Here is a 21,480-nt window from a genome sequence, read left to right on the forward strand (position 1 = left end):
ACTGCCTTCTCCGCTTGAAATTATCTATACCAACCATCAGTGTGATTATTAATGTTTAATATGCAGATATCCCAAAGCAAAAAAAGCTTCCTTATGATAAGTGCATTACAGATCCTGAAGGTAATTTAAAAGGTTGTGAAATGTGTTTTGTGGCTTTTGCAAGAATTTGTACTCTTGTATGTCTTCTGTACTGACCATCTGGAATAACCCTTAAACTGACACATTAAAAATGCAATAGCAGCATGTCATACAGTGTGCTTGGGGTTATTTGATAAAGGACACAAACACTTTGTAGATTATCCTTTATTTCGTCACTCTCAGATGAAAGGTTGGAAATTGGGAAAAAAGCTAGCCTACATGCTTGAAATAGATTAACCAGAGAAAAATCCCACCTATATTACTGGTTATATTAATATGCTCCCTCTGACTGTCAGCCTTCAGTTCCACCCAACTTGTCTTCACACACCGGTGACAATAATAAACGGATCGCAAACACAATCCACTACCATGTAGTCGTAAGCGTGGCAAAATGCACGATGCAAGAGATAATAAAGACAAGGGATGAAAACAAAAGGAAAAGGACGTCAAACAAACAGCCACGTTCAAAACACGGCACAGTCAAAATTGCATTGCAACAATGACATTCAGGCCTCGTAAATCACTCGAAGTATGAAAGCTCAAGTACTAAAACTTTGCATCAAAACATTTGCAAAACTAAGCAGTTGGCTCCGGTGTCACAGCACTGCAAGCATGGACACGGGAAATCTTATTGCAACGTGCAAAGGATGACAAACAAAAAAGAGGGGAAAAAAAAATTGCCGTTTTGGATATCTAAGGTGGTGTGGCTGTCCTCCCTCCCAATCTCCAGACTTTCAGATCGATGGATGCCCAATTCTCGTCAGTTGCTCGGAATGTGAGAAAAACGCTTTCTGTAGCTAGAGTTGCTGGCTGTTCCCCCATCTTCGTTCACAATTTTGGCTCTTTGCTTAGTGTGAAAAAACAGGCCACGCTCTTCATCCCTCCTTTGTAGCGTCCGTTCAAGAAGAAAGAAAATGAGACCTCCGGAAACAGTTTGTGCATGTGCGAGAACCGGAAAAACCAAAATCCATTTTTTAATGTCTTTTTTTTTTTTTTTTCCTTGTATATAGCTAATGCTCTGCTCAACTGCTCTTGGAACAAGAAAGAAAGAAAGCGAAATGTTGCCACCATGAAAGCTGCCGTTTCAAATGCCTCTTTTTAAGGTCAGTAGAACCCCACTCGTACAAAACCGACCGTGTCACACTGCAAGAATTCCACACCAGCAGAAACATGAGCCGGTTCTAACTGAAGCCCCCTCTTTCTTCCCGCTATGGCACACACACACGTTTACACTGTAGGAACAACCCCCTCTGCCTGGACAGGTGTATGCCACACAGGGGGCTATGGGTGGAGAGCATTTGCACCACACCCCCTGCCTTACTTGTCTTGCTGCAATGACATCACAAAGGCACTTCTACTTATATAACTGCTTAATGAGGACCCTGCGCAGTTTCGAAAAGTAAAACTGCTCAACTGCTCCTCTCTATCTTCCCTTTTGCATGCAATTACTCCATGCACTTCCTGCCCATACACTTGCAGAATGCTTTGCTGCTGCTGTTCCTGTCTGCCACCTGGAGGCAACTCCCGCCACTAGCCTGACAAATGTTATGCAAGAAAAGCCTACTTTATGTCTCTGCAAGAATAATGTGCACATAAGACTCTGCCATAACTGCACATTAAAAAAAAAAAAAGAAGGCATGGCAAGACCGAAAGTTTCATATTCCTTATGCGAGGCCGCTCATGTAAAGTGAGCCAAGGCTAAAAATACATGCCGGCGTATTATGTACATTCGAGGCTGCCACACCTCTAAACACGATGTTGGCTACCGTATGAAGCCGTAGCTTTGGTTATTTCATTAAACAAATGAAAATAACTTTTAATAACCTAAGACTAGGGCACTTTCGGAAACCGATGTTGATGAGCTTTTCAGAAATGACATGATGAAAGGCTATACTAAACATGCAAAAAACAAAAGGAAACGTGCTCATTGGTTTGCCAGATACAATGGTATTTTCTAAATGTAGAATTCAAGACTGAACCCTGCGTCTAGCTTAGAGCCTGGCAGGCTGGCTTTTTTTTTAATGCTCCAAACATTTACAATAAAGTAATGAAGTTGCCTACGATTGAAGGCATGAGAAATTCATTAGAGCAAACGAAATATACAAAATGGACCAAGCAGTCCAACTTGCCTTGTAGAGAGGCCAACGTAGTGCTCTATGCCTTCTTATTCGGCAAAATTATACTGTTAAATATTGGTTCAGGTTTTACAAGACATCCTGCACTTAGCTGTGTACAGTCTTTCCAGATCGAAAAGAGGGTGACTGTGACATGCAGTACACATGCCTTCCTTCCTGGTTCACTATGCAGTAGTAGCGCTGCATAAGCGTAAATTGCTGCGTGTGACATTCTCTGCGTGTGACGTCTTGGGCATTTAATTGCCCTAGGACCTGCGGCCCTCACAATGAACAAGAATGCCAAATACTAGTCCTCCAACCGCTGATGATGAAATTTCATTACATCATTGCTTGTATCTCTGCCTAATATTTGGCAGTAGATGCGCATTAATCATTTTTCAGAGCATTCGTGGGCAATTTTTTGGCAGTCTCCGGTAAGTACTGGCGAGGTTCTACTGCGTACCATGACACTATGTCGCCGAGGAAGACACTTAATCTAAGAATCTTGTCAACCATCACACAATGACATGCATGACAGCTGTTTCATCCCCTTGTTTGCTAGGTAGTAGTTGATAAAACATGCTGAGGTACAGCAACCCGGACCCCTAACTTGCTTTCAGGGTTGACAGCATTTTTGGCAGCCATGCCAAACTCAGCAATACAGCCTACTTCTATCAAACTGACTGACTGAGGTGCTACCGTTCGTGTGCAAGCAACACAGCATTCACCCTTGATTCTACATTGAACGATATGCTCATCATCGCAATGCCACTAACACCTGTCACCCCCTTCTCCTGTTTAAAATACATCTTACCCTATGCCTCTGTAACTATTCACAACTTCTGGTTTGAGAGTTTACTTTGCTTAGATATTGTTGTTGACTCTCCTGAGCCCTACTACAATATAGGTGCAAGTGAGACGTTCGAGGAAGCAGAATTACTGGCTGTTCTCTGCTTCTTTTCAAGTGGGAACTGTCTCCGCTTTAAATATCCCCACACACGAGCGCTGGATTCTGGCACAGATGCCATGATTACATGAATGCTCAACCACCCCAGACTGAACAAGAGTAAATAAAGTAATTAATTCAGACATGTCCAAAATTTTGAGCGGAGACAATAAGTAAAACGGAACAAACATCAGAGTTGCCTTGAGCAGAGATATGGAATAAAGTGACTGGTGAGAAAAAGAGACAAAAGCCAATGGCAAAAACAGGAAGACATTGGTGGTGGGCCAGCCCGCAGCTACACGTTCACCAAAGCGGGCCAGCCCTGTTTGTCCCACAAGCGGGACAACCGGATGAACGCAACACTGCCCCAAGGTCGGATTAAGGACGCGGGTGAACGAAGAGGAGGGAACAGCCAAAGGCCGGTGTGCAGGCTGTATCTGACTAGAGACGGGTTCTTCGAACAAGGTACCTTGAACATCAAAATGCTAGGGTTTCCTGCCCTGTGTGTGGCAGAACTCCTCTGTTCAATCCAGGTTGACCAGCATGCTGCTGAGCCAGGTACCCTGCCTGCCTCATTTCTTGGTCATGATCTTGAGGTACTGCAACGCACTGCGTGCTGCTGCCACCTGGGCCTGCTCGGGCGTGTCCGCTGTGCCAAAGCACACGGCCAGCGGCAGAGACGTCAGCTGGACCAGGCACTGGTGCTTGCCTGTGTTGAGACACAGCACGTGATATGCACACAGCCCCTCACTATCGGTTGCACATAATGCCATAAAAATATCACAGATTAAAGCTAAGCATCTTTTCTTCTAGTAAAACTATGCACAAACTGAATTCTCCTGCCACGGCATGTCTTTCTTTTTCACCTTAGGAGAAGATCACCTTCAGCAGTGCATAAAAACTGCCCTGGCCATGCCTTTGCCTTCAATTTGAGTTTAGCTTGATAGAACAAAATTTTTGTTTCACTCTACAGATGAAGCTTAATTACAGCAAAACCTTGTTAATACGCTTTTTTAAAATGCAGGATAAACATATATTAAGCGGGCAAACATATGGTTCGAACTGCTCGATTTTGAAAAATTTAACTGCCAAATGAGGTACAAAGGCATTTGGAATTGGCCCTTTCACTGTATAAAAGTGTAGGTTAGCATTTTGACATAAAGTATGAACAGCTTCTTTTTTTTTCTTCTTTTTTTGTCGAATTCAGTCTGTGTTTGCATTGTCCTAAACGCGGAAGAGGTTTAGTAACAAATCCTGTTCGTAGACGGATATGACGAGCTGAGATCACTCACTCTCTTGGTGGCTGTCGGATGCGTCACCACCATTACACCAATGACATGTAGAGAGGCGAGAAGCCAATTCGATGGCTTAAGGCCGTTTCACATGATGCGACACGCACAAAAAATTTCGGCCAGTTGCAGCTTTGTTGCGGCGCCAATTGCAACAGCCCTTTCAGATGATTGCGGCGCCTGTGATTTCTGTTGGTGCGACACGAGCGGCATCTACGCACAATAGATTTTCAGTGGTTAAGCGTCACTTTAGTGCGCTTTTAAACATTGCTTCAGCTCGCCCGCAATTGAATATTCGCTAATACATGCTTGCTCTTTCAGCTTCCCGGGAAAAAAAAAGGCGCAGTTGCTAGAAGCAAGAACTCGCGTGTCCGATGAGGAGAGCTTGGCTTCAGTCGGCGGTTGGTTGCGATCGGCGTCTCCTTCTGCATCTTGGAGCAATGTTACCTCTAAAGAAGAGAACCGCCATAATGAATGCATTCATTTCGAGGCACTGGCAGATGAGACCAATCCCGCTGAACCGAAAAGAAGAATCGGAGTTTTACGTGCAGAGTTCGTACTGAACACGACAGCAGCCATAGCAGTAGCACCTCCAAACCGAGTGAAAATTACCTCTCATGCAGCTTCGACGGTTTCTGCTACGTTGCTTCCTGTGCTGTCACACCTCGGAATTCTATTGGCTCATGGCCGCTTCGTTTGCGACGGTCACTGCGACACTGCGGCGTGCGATCAACTTGTTGGAAGTCTGCCGCTGCTGCTCTGCGACGGCAGCGGTGTGCTGTTCTGTCGCTGTGCGGCTGAAATCGCACTCTGCTGTGGCAAGAATTGCATCATGTGAAACAGCCTTTAAAGTTGCTCAGTTTTTGCTCATGCTGTGCCCCTCCAACCACCTACGCATAAGCGACAGTACACAGCATGCACAGTTGCAAATGGCTGAAATATGATAAAGCGGGCGTCTATATCCTTTGGTAGCTTCTACGCTTAAGTAAAGCTTAAGTGGTTTAGTACATCTGACAATTCAATTGTATTTCACTTTTCAAGGTGTAGCTTGCGTGCACCACCCCCCCCAACCCCCCTGATGGTTTTCTTTAGAATGCACAGCTTTAGCAGATAACCGTCACACGATTAGCCATTCCGGCATAAAAGAAATTCATGACAATGTGTTGATATTGCTCCAAAAAAGAAATTCATGACAATGTGCCAATATTGCTTCAAATATTTCCATACAGAAATATCAGAAAGGAATAACAAAGTGACTTGTTAACACGAAATGAGCTCGAACAGTACGCTCTCGGTCATGTTGCCTGCTGAGCTGGGATAAGTAAATATGGTTACCAGTGCTTTTTTTTTTTTTTTTTGGTATTTGAGCATTTACCAGAAGAAAAATTATTGGTGAAGGTGCCCTGAAGTTTGTGTCACAGTGCACTGGCCCGGTTATGTAAAGGAAACGCCATGAGAAAAGGAATTCGTTGTGAGTTACGCTGGCATCATATAATCTCATTTTATAACGATATTTTCATCACTTCAAATTTTTCGTTATGTTACGACTCTTTCAATCAATCCCATTTTTTTCAACACGTACAGCTATGACTCTGGGATTCTACCGAACAGAACCATTAGCATAAATTTTATTAATATGTAGCACGTCAGCCCTCACCGTCGGGACTAAGCTCGTCAATTGGCACGTAGGTGACCTCGAAGCTCTGCTCGTCGGCGATCTCGCGCAGCAGGCCGACATAGTCAAGCCCTGCAGTGCTGAGAGAGGTGCCCTGCAGGCCAGCCAATCGGATTCCATCCGAGGCCTGCAGCTGCCGCAGCAGCTGCCCCACCTGCTGGCTGTGCCGCGGAGTCAGTGCACTGATGTTCTGCTCCTTGAGCCCCATGTAGCACTTGGCCTCCTGGAGCACCGTGCTGCAGGGGCCCAGACCACCAGGACCAGAGCCAAGCTCCCCAAACTTATCCTGCGAGCCACAAGAAAGAGGCCTCAATGCGTGCTTAAAGGTAACACAGCACTGAGATTGTTCAGCAGAAAATGGCAGTTACTGGTAGTCAAATAGTTTAAACTGACACTGACTTAAAGGTTTCCACACCAGCCAGAGAGTGATGTGATATCAACAACGGTGCAGAAATGTAGAGATGCCTTCTCCGACCGTGAGGAATAGAAAATTAGGTGGCGACCCGATATTCCCTGCTGTCTAATACAGTCAAACCTCGATATAACGAACACGCATATAACGAATTATTGAATATATCGAACTTTTCTGAAATATTTTTGTCAAACATATGTATTTTTAATTTCCCACAGCGAACACGGTTAGGCATAAAACGGATATTACGAACTTCACGATGCCAAGCACTGCCTCACTTTAATAGCAGAAGGTAGGCTTCGTTGCACTACAAACGTGTTGTGCGGTGCAGCAAACGTTCAGGACTACCTCGCAGGCGCTGACAGCGCCACAGATGCCACGACGGCATTGGGAGTTGACAGCCTAAGAAATCCATGGCCTCCGAGATCACCTACGCGCGCAAACAGGCACGCGGAGGTAATCTCGGAGGCCATGAAAAATTGTTCGCATCACAATCGCTCACAGCGCCGCTTCAGCAGCGGCACGAGCGAATGCTGCTTTTGCTTTTTTCGTTTTAGTGTTAGCAGCGGCGTCGCGGCGTGGCCGTCGTAGCGTTCGACGGAGGCTGCCGTCAGTCATCGTGTCGAGTGTGGTGCGCGGGTGTGAGAGTGCTGTGATGGCGGTGAGCATGAAAAACAGCAGCACTGACGTTAAAGACCAAGCTCAAGATAAAATCAGGGCCTTCAAGGCAGTTTACAAGAGGAGACTGATTGACACTCTTCTCGGGAAGCTTCTTATGAAGCAGGACTTGAAGATCAACCTGCTGGGAGCATTAAAGCGGCATGGGACAGCATGAAAGGCGAAACGATTGCCAACTGCTTTCGGCACGCAGGTTTTGTTCCAGCAGAGGCTCGTGCATCAAGTGACGACGGGGACGATTCCGACGAAGCAGAAGCAGAGCTCCGCGAGCTCGATGAGGCCTGGAACGATTTTTTGCGTTTTGTTGGTGACATGCCCACAACAATGACTGTAGAGGACTTTGTAGGCGACGACCATGGCTGTACTGACTGACGCCGAAATCGTTGTGGAAGTTTCTGAACATCCCGCAGACGAAGCTCAGGCTGACCTTGGAGACGATGAGAACATTCCGACTTCACAAGAAGCGCTTGCTGCATTGGATTTACTGCGCCGCTACTGCAGTGCTATTGAGAGTGGGCTTGCCCTTGTTGAGTGTTTGTAAACTGTGGAGCAGGGCGTGATACGAAACGCGATCAACACAAAAAAGCAGGCCGCGATAATGCAGTTCTTTGCGTATAAATAAATGGACGTGACCTAAGCAGGCACCCTCCGAGTTGCTGTGCCTTCTCTGATTGAATTTTGCTGCTCTTGCATGTATTTTCTACGAAATTTTATATTATGAATTATGTAAAGTGAACTATTTTCTGATTCTTTAACTGTTCGTTATAACGAGGTTTCACCGTAGGTGTTTTTTTCCACTTCCAACGACAAAGAGGCGAGAACTAAACAATCACACTCGTAGTATACAGGGTGTCACAGGAACACAACATTGCTGCAAACCGATAGCAAATGCGCATTGTTAACAAAACAGTTAAGACGCCACTCACGTCCTCGCCATTCAGGAGGCCATTTTGAACATTCTTGATAAGCTCAATCATCTTCTTGGCCGCCTGACGCTTCGCCAGGCGCTTTGACTTGCCTTTGCCTAGAAAATAAATAAATAAAAATAAATAAATATTACTAATAAAGATTATTAGAAAACACACACCGAATACCCACTACCAGCAGCAGGCTAGCACTTTCCTGGTGCAGAACTCCTTCTTGACACTCATTATCATCTTGCTATCATTATCATTTATGCCACGCTTTTTCCCCATCAAATCCTTGAAAGCTAAGTGCAGTGAAGGGGTCCCACCCCAAGATCAGCAAGGTGACGCAATCGGCTTTCACGGCTGCTAACCCAATTCCTCCTGTCATGGTTACAACCACTGAAGTATAGATCAATAAAAGCAAATTCAGCAACAGCTCCTCTCAAAATGCAATTTACCTTTGAAGCTCATTTTGCTGTCACTGTCAGAAACGTCGTCTCACAGTAGAGAAAGTGCACAATGGGTGGCTGAAAGGAACTCAGTCTACACATTCTGACAGCAGAGGAGAAATGACTCAACCCTGTAGATATGCTCACAAAGGCAGTTTTGATTATGCTGCATTAGTGACACAAGTGCACATTATGCTGCTCAGGCCTCTAGCAACTACGGGCAAATGTGAGGCCAACCTCCAAAACGTGTTTGTGTTGGCTGCATGCAAACATTCTTTTCCCAGAAAAGAAATGCGGGTGCCATGGATGAATACAGCACTAACAGACACAAAAAAATCATTCTGAAAAAAAAAAAAAAAAAAAAAAAAAAAAAAATGTCTGTACCAGAAATGAGACTAATATTATATTCCAAAGTATCTTCTGAAAATGCATATTTATTTCTTTTTTAGCATGAACAAGAGTTAAAATAAATGCCGGGCTACTCAAACTACGCTGAAAAGAAGCAGAGGCAATGCTACTTTTACTTTTTCTGGGTCTGTGAAAGAAAAAAAGAAAAAAGATTCCATATTTGGTACCAATATTGCTGATCACACTACTGAAAAAGGCATCACATAACAAGACTTTGGAACTCAGAGAAAAAATAAAGAAACAAGAAAGAAAGAAGTAGAAAAGGAGAGGAAACAGCAACACAGAAGTTACAAAAGTTGCCACAAAATAGGGACAGTACAAAACCAAGTTGAATCACCTCAGGTCACTAGGGTTGTGAAAGTCATTTTGAACTAAACGGGTCTTTGAATTAACTAAGCAATGCAAAAAGTGGGATCGAGGTAAAAATTTGCAGCGAGAATGTGGCTACCCTTAGCGGGTGAAATTTTCCATTTTGAGTCAAGGTAACCACGAATGCAGATAACTGAACTCTGAATGATAGAACACTGCACAAAGAAGCGAGTCAGGCTGGCATGGCATGCAGTTAGCCCGTCATGGACATGGAGCAAAAATGGTTTGCTTCCAGGGCACCTACTGATGCAGCTAAGAGTGGGGGACTTTGATGCCAACACCTATGCCAGATGCTGCCTTGATAAAATGCAGGAAGCATGTGACACAATAGCCAGAATCTCCTGCTGCGTTGTAGTGAAGCATGTCTTCTCTTCTGCATGCATTCGCTTCTGCAGTCTGCGAGCAATCTTACAGGCCCACTTTTATGCTAGGGGTTGATCACTAAGACTGTGAAGCATCGGCATTGGTCTTCCGTGTCACTACACAGTTCTAAAGGGCTGCTGCATAACCTAAGTTGTAAAGAAATCTGGACTGAGCAATTTGCATAACACACTAGACCTCTGAATTCACCAGGCACGTGCAGGCTGCTGGTTCAAATTGTCTGGCAAAATTTACACTGGAAATTACAATACACTCAAAACTTGATTTTAACCAACATATCCACATTCCGTCTCAGACACCCATGGGGTCCAATGCACAGATTAACTCTAAACAGCGAAACAAATTTCCTGATCTGTCCCGATTTAACGAAACTTTTGCAAGAAATGAAGGTGAAAAAGCAATTTTTTGTCTGTTCTGCAGAGAGCACCCTAAAATTTATTGATTTTGAGCCAGAGGCAACATCGTGAAGCGCCTACGTCTCACTTTTACGAAACTGGGGCGTCCAAACACGAGATTTATAACTTTGAATTGAATTCACCAGATGGCAGGTGAAGCGGTGGATGACCCTTATCTGCTGCGAAAGTTTGCCAGAACACATGAAGGGATGAAAGATGTGCTGGACGCACGTCAGACTTGAGAGGGATCCGTGCGGTCATTGCTTCCAAAGTGCATGCAAGCAAAGATCAAGGGAGATAGCGAAGATTGCCAGGAGATAAACTGGTACTGCCAGCGGGCCGTAATTGCATTTTCGGTGCAATTACGTTTTACCACTATGAAACAGCGGTAGCTTTCTAGATGCTGCTGCACCATACAATTGAATGCATTGAATTAGATGACCGAGAAATGGCTCATTCAATTTACCAAAGTTTCCGATTTAACGAAATATTTTGTGGCTCCCCTCAACTTCGTTAAATCGAGTTTCCGCTGTACTGCAGAAATATTCTAATTATTAAGGACCCACTGTACTCGGCAATGTCCAAGTGAAGGCTTCTGCAAAGTACCTTGTATCTTCAGACATGCAAAGGTGCGTTTTAACAAAAAGTGTAAATACCAAGTGCATATAAATAAGGCACAGCACCAAGCCAAAATTCAAACAAACAACTATATAACACGTGAAAAAATTTTTTTCCTTTGCACTGCACATAATATTCAGATTTAAGGAACAAATATATAGTATTTTTTTTTTCCCGCAGCACTCAAGGTGGTTACAGTACCCTTCACCATCACACTTGTAAAGCTCATAGGACAAACCAGCTTTTCAACTGCCTTTGAGCCCTATGGAGTGCATGGGTAAAAGAGAGGGTGGTGATGAATGTGCAAAGGAGGAGGAGGAGAAGAAGAAGAAAAAGAAATGGCAATGGAAGAGTTGATTGAAGTTGGGAAAGTAAGGAAGGGCAAACAGGCACAGGGATCGGCAGTGTGAAACATGTAGCAGCAGTGGCAGTGATAGCAGCAGCTGCTGCTGCATGGGTGACTGAGCTCAAAACCGAGTGGAACGCCTTGTTGCCCTCAATGAGGCTGCACTAACTTGCGAAGCGTTGCCTCTCATCATACAACATAGATGTGTCTGTTGCTTCTGTATTTTTATGTGCCGTCTTTCTTCCGAGCCCTCAGAAATAGATGGCTGGCATATGCTGAGGCCGCACTGTAATTGAAAGGCTTCATTTTTCATTCTTGTGAGGCCTCAAACTTCCCTACCTCAGGTGATGCTAACTGGGGCTCGACTTTGAGATGGAAGGGTGCGATATTGCAATGCTGTCTTCCAGGACCCTTGAATCCCGAGTTAGAAAAGATGCCCCAAGGATACAAAGGTATGTTCAAATGACTTGGCTGAAGCAGGGCTTTACATCTATGTTGGGTGGTCTTTCACACAATGTGGTAGCTTATGACTACTTGTTGATCAGTATGTATGAGACAATAAAGACACAAGTTAACAGATAAGTGATTAAGCAAGTAGCAAAAATGCATCTACACTAACAAGTACCTGTAAGGGGAGCCGGCAAACAACATCCATTACCGCTGTCACATCATACCCGTAAAGGCAGAGCTTCAGTGTCCCGCTCAGTTCATTCAAACATGCTCTTAGACGATCCGAGAGCTGGCCACAGGCTCTTAGATACTCCCAACATCCAGGCCTAAAAGACTTGAGTAAAACCTATCTCTGTCTTTCCTCCAGCAGATTAAAGAGAAACTGTCCACTCAAACTTGTACATATTGGTGCAATAATGTCACATTTTTGGTTCGAAAGCAGATATGAATGATAAAAATTGTTGGCTGTAAATCGAACTTCTTTTGGTCGATTCCGAATAGCCAACACAGGTTGCTTAAATTAAAAACTACCGGTTTTTTTGCAAGACATGCCTATGATAAGAAAAGATGCATCGCTGCATAACAGTTTTGCGTTACTTGTCTTTACCACAATTTATTACGTCCCTAAAAGCAATTCAGCATTAAACAAGAAATAAGGGATCATCGAGGTGCTTAACAGTGCCAGCCCAATTTGCACGCTGGGACCAGTATAACTTGCTACCATCTCGTGTCCAATTGATGATTAAACATCTCGGCAGCAAGTGCTGTATTTTTCAAACTGACCGTGCACCAGTCGTACAATGTTCAATTCAAAACTGCTTGCTGACATACATGGTGTCATTTGCAAGGCGATGATAATGGCAATTTTGCCCACCTTCATGTACGCGTACAGCAACCCTCCACTCAGCAGATCTCACTCCTTTAACGCGATAGTGTTGAAGGCACCGTTCACAACAAAATCCGGCGTCAGCCTTGTGAGCGAAAAATCACGAGCATGGCGCTGGCAGGTGGTAGATGGCAGCTGACTAGACGTAGGGTTGCCTGATATTACATTTGGCAGGGGCTACCAACTCTGGCCTCAACTGCCAGGACTCTCGCATTCCCTTTACCCCTAGGCCATGCAGGCACATTCATACGGCTTGGTTAAAGCGGAGCTTTATATATGTCAAGGGTAGCCTATGCTATCGCATCATACTGTCAAAGGCAGAGCTTATGTGTCCCCCACAATTTTTTCCGGCACTTTTACCAGTGTTTTCGTGTTAGCAGTATAAGCAGTCTATTTTTTCTGTGACTGCATCTCCATGGGAAAAACAGGAGAAGTATACACTTCCAACAGTAGACGCCACTCTATATATATATATATAAAAAAAAAGATGAAGAAGAAGAAGAAGAAAAGTTAAAACTGCCAGCAGGCCGAGCAGCAGGGGAATGCATGATAAAGATCACAGTCTAGTACAACTATCTAAATATGGCTACAGAGTGTCAGTGTTTGTGCTCAGTAGTGCAACTGGAATAGAAAGGCTGACCCATTTCGTTGAGGTTGTTGACGAGGCACGAGATGCCGAAAGTGCGTTCATGGGGCAGGCCGTCCTCAATGACAGTCTCGTAGAAAGGGGGCCGCCAGCGAAGCTTCATGCACAGCTCCTGCAGCTCTCCGACAGGGTTGCCCACAATGCCGTCCTCCTCCGATGCTGCTGAACCTGTGCCAGTTCCCGTGCTTCCCAAGGGGCCCAGTGGTGTAGTACCCGACAGGCCATTGTTGCTGGGCGCCATTTCACCTCTGCGTGCCCACACAAATGCATGTGCATCACAAACTGCTCGCACACGATCTGGTAAATGGGAGACAGACAGTGATGGACAGAGAGAAACAGTGGTGCATGAGACAGTAAGCCAGCTTTATCCTAGGTGATAGTGGTTGCACGGTAGTAAGGCAGAGTGGTACGAACTTAGAAGTGCATTATAAATACAATAGACTTTTGGGATAAAACCAGCTTGAAAAAGCCAGCACCCAGAGACCCAGTCTTAATGGCTACAGTTGTTTTACGACCAAGGAAATGCTCTGAGTGAACCAGAGCTGTGCACAGGCTAGGGCACACCCGAAAACCCGTACCAGGCCCGGCCAGGTTTGGGCCACGTCGGGACCATAATCCAGAGTCCACACAAGTTTTGCAAAACTGCGAATGTGACCATGATTTGCTAGACTTCTCAAATGCAAAGCAGAAAGTGTTTTGCTGCGTTCTCTCCACGCGCAAGCATCAGAGTTCTGTCCCAATGCCGATCCTCCTATACTCCAGGTGTCCTTGCCATCAACGCCACATTCGGCCGTCAATAACTGAATGGAAAGGCTACTTGTGGGGGCTACTGAAATTTGACTTCCGTGCCCTGCTTTAGTAACACCTTCCCCAGATGTTTGGGTATATGTTTCAAGATCTGCACCATGCCTCTGTCTCTCACATTCCTTCCTCTGTTGTGGCTTTCTCCTGGCCTAGACAGAGCTGCCATGGAAGCGGGACATCGCACCTAGTCAAAGCATCTGAGGTGCTTGATTTGCTTCCTGTTACCCAGCCCAGACAATGCAGTGCTGGCACATTGCTGGGCCACGAAGGGCACACATGAAAGGCCCACAATGAGTGGGATGAGCTCACCAAGTACTTGGCCACAAAATCAAGTCCTTGCTCAGAGTTTGAGCTAATGCAAATTTCAAAAAACAAAGAAGTGGCATGCCTGAAACCTATTCTTGCTAAGAACGTATTAGCCATTCCAACCATCAGTTCGAGTAGCAACATTCACAATGCAGGAACACCGCACGCACCTTCGTCAATGGGCAAGTTATTTGTGCATAATAACTTGGAACGATAATTACAGTATGTGTATTGCCTCTAAATATTCCGCTATTCGCATCTTAAACGAGAGAGGTCAGCGTTTCAAGGTTTTACGTAATATACCGTCCTGAAATTATTTCTTTCTGTGTCGGCGCTCCTGTGGATAGCATAGAGCCAGTGGCAGGGACTAGGAATTTCAGCCTGTGCACGTCTCAAATAGACCACTTGTTAATATTTTGCATTGAGAATAGTTTATAAAGACCCCTCCCAATAAAAGCTGAGAATTCTTCTTGATAAAGCCACAGACCGAAGTAGTTTATTTTGGTTTATTCGGTATTATGGCCACTGTGGCCGGGATCAAACTCGGGTTGCCTGGCTCAGTAGTCGGGTGTGCTAACCACTGAGCCCCTGCGGGTCTCCCAAACAAAAGAACAGGAGGCAATCTAACTTGGATCATTTCCTTTAATCGATGCCTTTTCCCCTTCATTTCCCCTCAGTTAGCACCTATGAGGATGACAGTCTACTGGCAGCAACCAGCGAAGGCATCAAAAGTTGCAGTGTGGAAGAGAAGCGAAGGAAAGTTCAGGCAAGGAACACCCATTATTCTGTTGAGAACACATCATTTATGAAGTAACGTGGCACAAGCTGCTGTAGTTACCCTCCGCAAATTTTGACTGTTGTCTTATATGCAGTACAACAATGTACTGTAATTATCAGCGTCACTTAAATAGCTGTAGCATGATGTGGTATGCTATGTAGCACATATGTCCTAAAGTTGCATGCAGACTTTAGAGGCAAGAAGTAAGGCATGTTAAGTGGAAAGAAAGTTAGTCAAGAGTGGTGGCCCCAACGTGAGAAAGCTTACACAGCCGTTGATACTGTCTCTGTTGGCTCCATGGAAGGAAGGTCCTCCATGACGGCTGCTCGATACTTGGCAAAGGGGCCATCGTCAGCAAGAAGCTTCTCAAGGATAACCCTGGCAGCTGCATGCTTTGACTTCTTCTTGCTCTGGCCAGTAGCGTTGGCAACCACGTCCCCCACTTGCACCCTGTCAAAATAGGCAGCGAATAATCAACAAAAGGCTTTTAAAAAGATAAAAGTACGACCATTTGAGACCACTGCTTAGGCACACAATTTGCAAGTCTCTCCAATGTAAAAAGAAAAAAGTCAAATTACTACTGCGTGCCTTTTGTACACAGGTGACAAGAGCGACGAGTTCTCGGGATTATTTAAAACAGCTCTTCAGCACTGGAGGGGAAAAAAAAAAAAAGAAAAAAAGAAAAGAAGCTCGGGATGTACAGCGCGCAGCTAAAACAATGTCAGCCAAGCATACTATGCAGACCAGCATTAACAACGCCTGCTGTTGCTCCCATATTTCAACATTGTATAGCCCCCAAAAAGTTCGAAGGCAAACAGAATATCAAGTTCTTTTAAGCAATACCTCATCACGAGTAGGCCGTGTACTTTCGGTTTTAACCAAAAAAACACCAATAAACATATGGCATGGCGGAAAAAAAATTTTAGAATCACTTAAAGCTGAAAAATGCTGGTTTTTGGTATTGTCATGCTACCCTAGGAGCCATTCTCAACGTAAAACTTCCCATTCCCTTCCCTTCAGAGTGGAGAAACAGGCCGGGAGGCCTCACTCAAAAAGCAATCCAGGGCATAGAGACATTTGAGGCTCTGCTGTGCCAGTCGCTAAAATGAACCCGCTAGCCTACATCATCTGAGTAATTCTGCAAGTCAGCTTCTCCCCAAGACTTTTTTTCCAACCAACAGAATTTATTCTCATACAACACTCCTACGTTCTTCTTGGAAATAGTACAAGACTTGCTAAGAGAACTGCCGGATGAATCTAATTGCTGTGAACAAACTTAATCTCTGTGTGTGCAGGGTCAACGAATGCAAAATGATGGAGCTTGAGTCAAGAGTCCCACAGTTACTGCCAGTACATAGAGAGTGCTCCTGTCAACCCATCTTTGTTTTGGAAACTGCATACACGTGACTGGCCAGCATTAGCCGAAACAAGCGTCCTTGGATATTTCAGGTTTTCCTGTGCAAGCTAATGTTGAGAGAGCATTCTCAAAACCATGCTGCGAACACAAAAGAGCATGCTGGAATGGCCGATGACAGTATACTTGTATCTGTTACAATTAACTATAAATTGAATCTGCTGCAAGGTCAGTAAAATTTGTGCCTTTTGGCTTCTACAATCATGTGACCTTTAAAAATTCTTTTACTGATGTTGTCCAGATGTACAGCGCAACTAGCCGAACAATATTTGCTAAATTTTTGAAAAATAAACATAGGAAAGTGCGCTAATCATGACTAAGCACTCCACAATGGCAAAGTATGTCTTGCACCGTAGCCTCCTTTTTACTCCCCTCTTGCTCACAGGTCAGAATGCATATTATCCATTAGGGCCATCCCATTGCAAAGCAAGTCTCAAATTGGCTCAAAGCAAGCTAGTGCTCTGAATTTGCATGCAACTGATATTCCATGCAACTGATAAACACAATTTTCAGAGGTACAGCTAGAAACACTGCTCAAAACTGACTGTCAAAATCTGGCATAAAACAGGAGAAATCTATGGAAGACGAAATAAAGCCTGCTGCTGCTTGCTTTAATTATTTTGCAATTCACAATGACTGGAAAATATTACAAAGTCTGGCAAAATGCTTTTGCACTTGGCTTCACAGTCATAATGAAACCGCTAGACCACACTTTTACCCACAACTGTTTAACTACATTTCTCACTACACATCTCACAATCACCAGAATTTGCTTCATAAAGAGAGATTGCAAAAACTGACACATAGCTGTCCACCACAGTTGATTGGCAAGTAATGTGTCCAGAGAGAAGGTGCCCACTCACCTGTACATGAAGGTGGGTGCATGCACAGCCCCTTCAACCGACAGCAGCTTGTATTCCGGAGTGAGGCAGTTACGAGCACACAACTCCTGGAGGATGCTGATGGGGGTCTTTTGGTTCACAGATGCAGCCGCTATATACCAGGGAGAGGAAACAAGGACAGAAGCAAAACTATATGTTGCACCCTATACTTTCCGCACTTTGGACAGACCGGTAACGGTGCTTTAGTGTAACAGCAAATGAATACTCTCTTGTGAATCACTACGAAGAGCAAAAACAACCAGTCATGTGAAAACACAAATTCCAGCTATCAGATCCAATGCTAATGCTAAGAAATGAGTTCAGAAGTTCCCAAATTACTCTTGATGCCCACCCTCATTGACCCTAGAGGTATTTTGAAAGTGCCATACAGCAAACAGCAGAATAAAACAACCCCAGCAATGACATCATAATGGCAGCGAGGCTTACACATCTGAGCTTCAAGGCAAATTATATTAATTTTATGCTTTACAGTATTTGCATTATGCATGCATTCAATTGTACATCTTGTCCATGCCATCCTGTAACATGAGTTACATCCGTTAGGTATCTTGAAATTCATAACTATGTTGATCATTTGCAGATTGCACATGTGGTACACTGTCAAACAAATGAAACAAGCAGTTGAAGCAGGAACAGCAAAACAAGATGCTCGCTGAACGTGATTGAATACTACTGGGCAAAATTTCTACTTCGACAGCACAAAGACCATTGCACGAAAGTGCCTACCAAGCTTCATTTGTGTTGATTCTCCAGCAGCAAATATTTTCGTGCCACTGTATTGGCATTTCATGTGATGCTGAGGGTACATTTTAAATGCTGCGTGTTTGTCATCTACTTCACAAAATGTTTATTCTGCAGATATTGGGCAAATGTTGGCCCACGCACTGGAATATCATATCCCGAGGTGAAGAATGCATTGTTTCTTCAATGTTACTACGCAGGAAAACAGGGCAAGTAAAATTGCTAATAGTTAAGCTGCAACAATTACGTTCCAATTACCACAATTACCAGGTTCAGATTCAGAGTGCTTAACATCCCAAAGCGAATCAAGGTTATTAGGGAGGCTGCAGTGGAGAGGTGCTGAAAATTCAACCACCTGGATTTCTTTCATGTGCACTGACATCGAGCAGTCCACGAGTGCCTCTTCACCACCATGAAAAACGGCGCATCCTTGGAATCAGAAGTCAAGCACCCTAACCCCTGAGCCATCGTGACAGATCCTCTATACTATCAACGAGCAAAAGCTAGTTTGCGCATTTCAAACAGCAGGTCTCTGCTCTTTGATAACTAATTCCACAAAACTGTCTGAAAGTAAGTTTAGAAACTGTTAAATGCATCCCTTCAGAGTGGATTTCTCATTACAATGAGCTAAGTATTTTCATACATCATACATACCCACTTCCCTTTTTGACTGTTGTATACCTTAACAATTTCCAGTGGGCTACTAACAGAGTACATTCCTAGAGTTCTTGACGGCAGCTTAAAACAGCCATCCTGCAGCCTGAAGACTGTTGAATGACCAGATTACATGTACAGTCGTGAGCAAAAGTTGTATATAACACTTAGTCGATGGTGGAGCTTGGGAAATCTGCATTGCAACGCCATCTGGCAACAGCCATGTGGGATCAAGACAATCGTGGTGGTGCCCCAATACATGTGTCATCGTCGCTGTCCCTGTCACTCTCGTTAGATAGCATTTTGATGGAGTTTTCCCGAGGTCCACCGCCAGTCAAGAGTTGGATATCACTTTTGCTCATGACTGTACCTTCTTTCGAACATTCCACTGCCGGTCAAGTGTTGTATACCACTTTTGCTAACGACTGTACCTTCTTTCGAACATTGTCTATACCAGGTGTCACAGTGACTAATTAAGGATGTCACATTTCTTATCAGCATAACAATGTATGCTGCTTTGTAAGCATTATAGTTAAGGGTAAATTTAGCATCTACCCATGTAATACTAAATATATGCCTTATCAGGGCCCTTTGCATAGCCTGTCCCTTTGTAAGGTTTATCTGCACCAAACCGGCTTAAGTGGTGACTAATCACCTACCCGGCATTGTAGTTTTTCCTGGTACTGATGCTTTTACTTCTTTTGCAGGCCACAGAATCCCTGGTTGATAAATACAAACTGAAGAATTTTTTTTTTTTTCACTTCATGACCCACTTTCTCACCCATCCTCTCCTCCCCACTCCTTCACACCCACTTTCCCCTCCCCAGCTTTTCTTCTTCGGAAGCAAAAGCGTATTTAAACCCCTGCCAGTGATGATCGCTAGGCCCAGACGAAGACAAGTCCACTTGTCGAAACGTTGGCTCATCTGCAAACTGAGGCGTACCCCATTTACCCTTTTTCAGTTCTTTTTCATAAAAATGAACAAGTAATATTTCTGTCTTTTAGAGTGAACTCTTACTTAAAAAGGGAGAAGGTAGGTACTTTCTCTAAGCTAAATGAGGCAATCAAGTTTTGCACCAGGCAGGTGGCCCAAAATATGCTCTATCATATGTTAGGAGTGTCCATTGCACTGGTGCCACAGCTCTCATAACTAGAGCCACAACACCAGACTTACATATTGCTTATGACACAAAGCATTACTAGGCAGGTTACTTTTTTTATTGCTGCTGAAAAGTGAAAAATAAAGCACTTATGCGGGATTACACTAACCTAAATTGGTAGCAACAAATAAGCTTCTGCAATTAATTGGGATATTTTTCAAGCACATATTCAAAGATTATATCTGTAAATTTGGCCTAAACAACTGCCTGCACATATTGTTGCATCTACTGCAATAAAATGATATTGATGAAAGTCATTAGCCACAGCTCTTATACGAGTGTTACAGAAATGAACAACAGATACAAATACTATATTAAAAGTCCTTAGGAGTGTCCACTGCTCTGAACAGTCCACAAAAAAAATATATTTACAAGGAGTAACTTGTGTGTATGTATGTATAGCAGAACATTCCATAACATTCTCCATAACAAAACTTCAACTAATCAGATTTTCTGAAAAGCTGGAGAAGGGTACTGCCACAAAAAACTTTCAAGCGCGTATATGCGTACTGTTATAAAATTAAAAAAAAAAAAAATGTTTTTGAAGATGAAGTTTTTGCAAAACGCAACAAAAAATTGCAGCCGATGAAAGCAAACGTGAGTGCTCATTAATGGGAAAACCCATAACGCGTTAACACGAGAAAGAAATCCATGCTTATGCTTGCATTACGAACGGTCGCTTAAAATAATTTCTCCAAGAGGTCAAATTCAGAGGGTCGTGTACTACCGACGTTACTCTCAGTTTGCGTCAGAGAAATTACAACTATTCGCTGCTTACACCAAAACTGACGCACCATAAATACTATTAAGCCAATGGAAAGTCGCCGAACATCACACTGCAGCAGACATTTTCAGGTAGCTGTAACTTTGCCATCCTATACATGGGTACGACAGCGCATCGGAACTCCATCCTCCGCAGCTAACGATCTGCGACGCTTTCAGGAAGTAGCTTCCACGCTGCAACGGCGGAAGGCTGCAAACCTAGCACGATGTCTGTGCGCCGCAAGGTGAGTTGCATGTGCACAGGCAAACAAAGGTAGTGCAAAACTTTTCGCACTTCCCATTATTTCTGGAAACGCAATGCGCTCAGGGCTAAAGAAAGGCGGCAAGGTAAGAGGAGTGTGGCCTACCGGTATTTGCATGCATGGGTTCATCTACGGGTTACCGTCAACCACGCGGCAGTCTAATGAGTCTCGCGGGTCAGCGGCCACCAGAAGAAAACAACAGGAGTAGTAAGAGCAGGTAATAAATGGCCTAGCGACTGTGCTAGTATTAATACAAACGCACACTTTTTTTTTTATGTCACAGTGAACCGTGACGCTTTGCCTCGCAACTCGCACGGTGAAGGAACGCTTCCAGCACACTACCTGAAGTCAAGGCACAGAAGAAAGCCTTACCCGTGGACTCCATGTTCCACTTGTCCTTATAAGTATATTTCCTATTAAATAAACACAACACGTGCAGAACTCCGACACTACAAAAGAAAAGACGGGTCCAACCCACGGAGCCACGGACTTGAAAAATGACAAGTGGCGCCCTCTGCACCTGCCTTTTTCCTTCTGCATTTTTTTTAGTGGCAATGTGCTCAACCCTTTCGAGGCATTTATATAAAT

At 44.1% G+C, this 21,480-nt stretch overlaps 1 protein-coding gene across 1 annotated transcript; it reads right to left on the reverse strand.

Annotated features, from left to right (window-relative positions):
• Nucleotides 1-288: 288 nt before the first annotated feature.
• Nucleotides 289-21,422, reverse strand: loqs (double-stranded RNA-binding domain-containing protein loquacious). Its single transcript, XM_084594658.1, has 7 exons — nt 21,265-21,422; nt 17,274-17,403; nt 15,264-15,446; nt 13,103-13,356; nt 8,179-8,276; nt 6,145-6,448; nt 289-3,907 (listed from the first exon to the last, which is right to left on the reverse strand). Exons 1-7 carry the CDS (start codon nt 21,275-21,277, stop codon nt 3,771-3,773), a joined length of 1,119 nt encoding a protein of 372 aa, XP_084450784.1. The 5' UTR covers nt 21,278-21,422; the 3' UTR covers nt 289-3,770.
• Between the last annotated feature and the right edge of the window lie 58 nt (nt 21,423-21,480).

Source organism: Amblyomma maculatum, chromosome 2 (genome assembly GCF_055883805.1).
Source record: "Amblyomma maculatum isolate TAMU_Amacu chromosome 2, ASM5588380v1, whole genome shotgun sequence".
In the NCBI taxonomy this organism is placed as follows: Eukaryota; Metazoa; Arthropoda; class Arachnida; order Ixodida; family Ixodidae; genus Amblyomma; species Amblyomma maculatum.

Bases quoted from the DNA above. Each gene is read 5' to 3' on its own strand.
- loqs (XM_084594658.1), bottom strand. The intron at 6,449-8,178 runs GTGAGTGGCGTC...TGTGGCTCGCAG, and splicing joins GCCTCCTGAATGGCGAGGAC to GATAAGTTTGGGGAGCTTGG. The intron at 3,908-6,144 runs GTGAGGGCTGAC...GTCTCAACACAG, and splicing joins TGACGAGCTTAGTCCCGACG to GCAAGCACCAGTGCCTGGTC.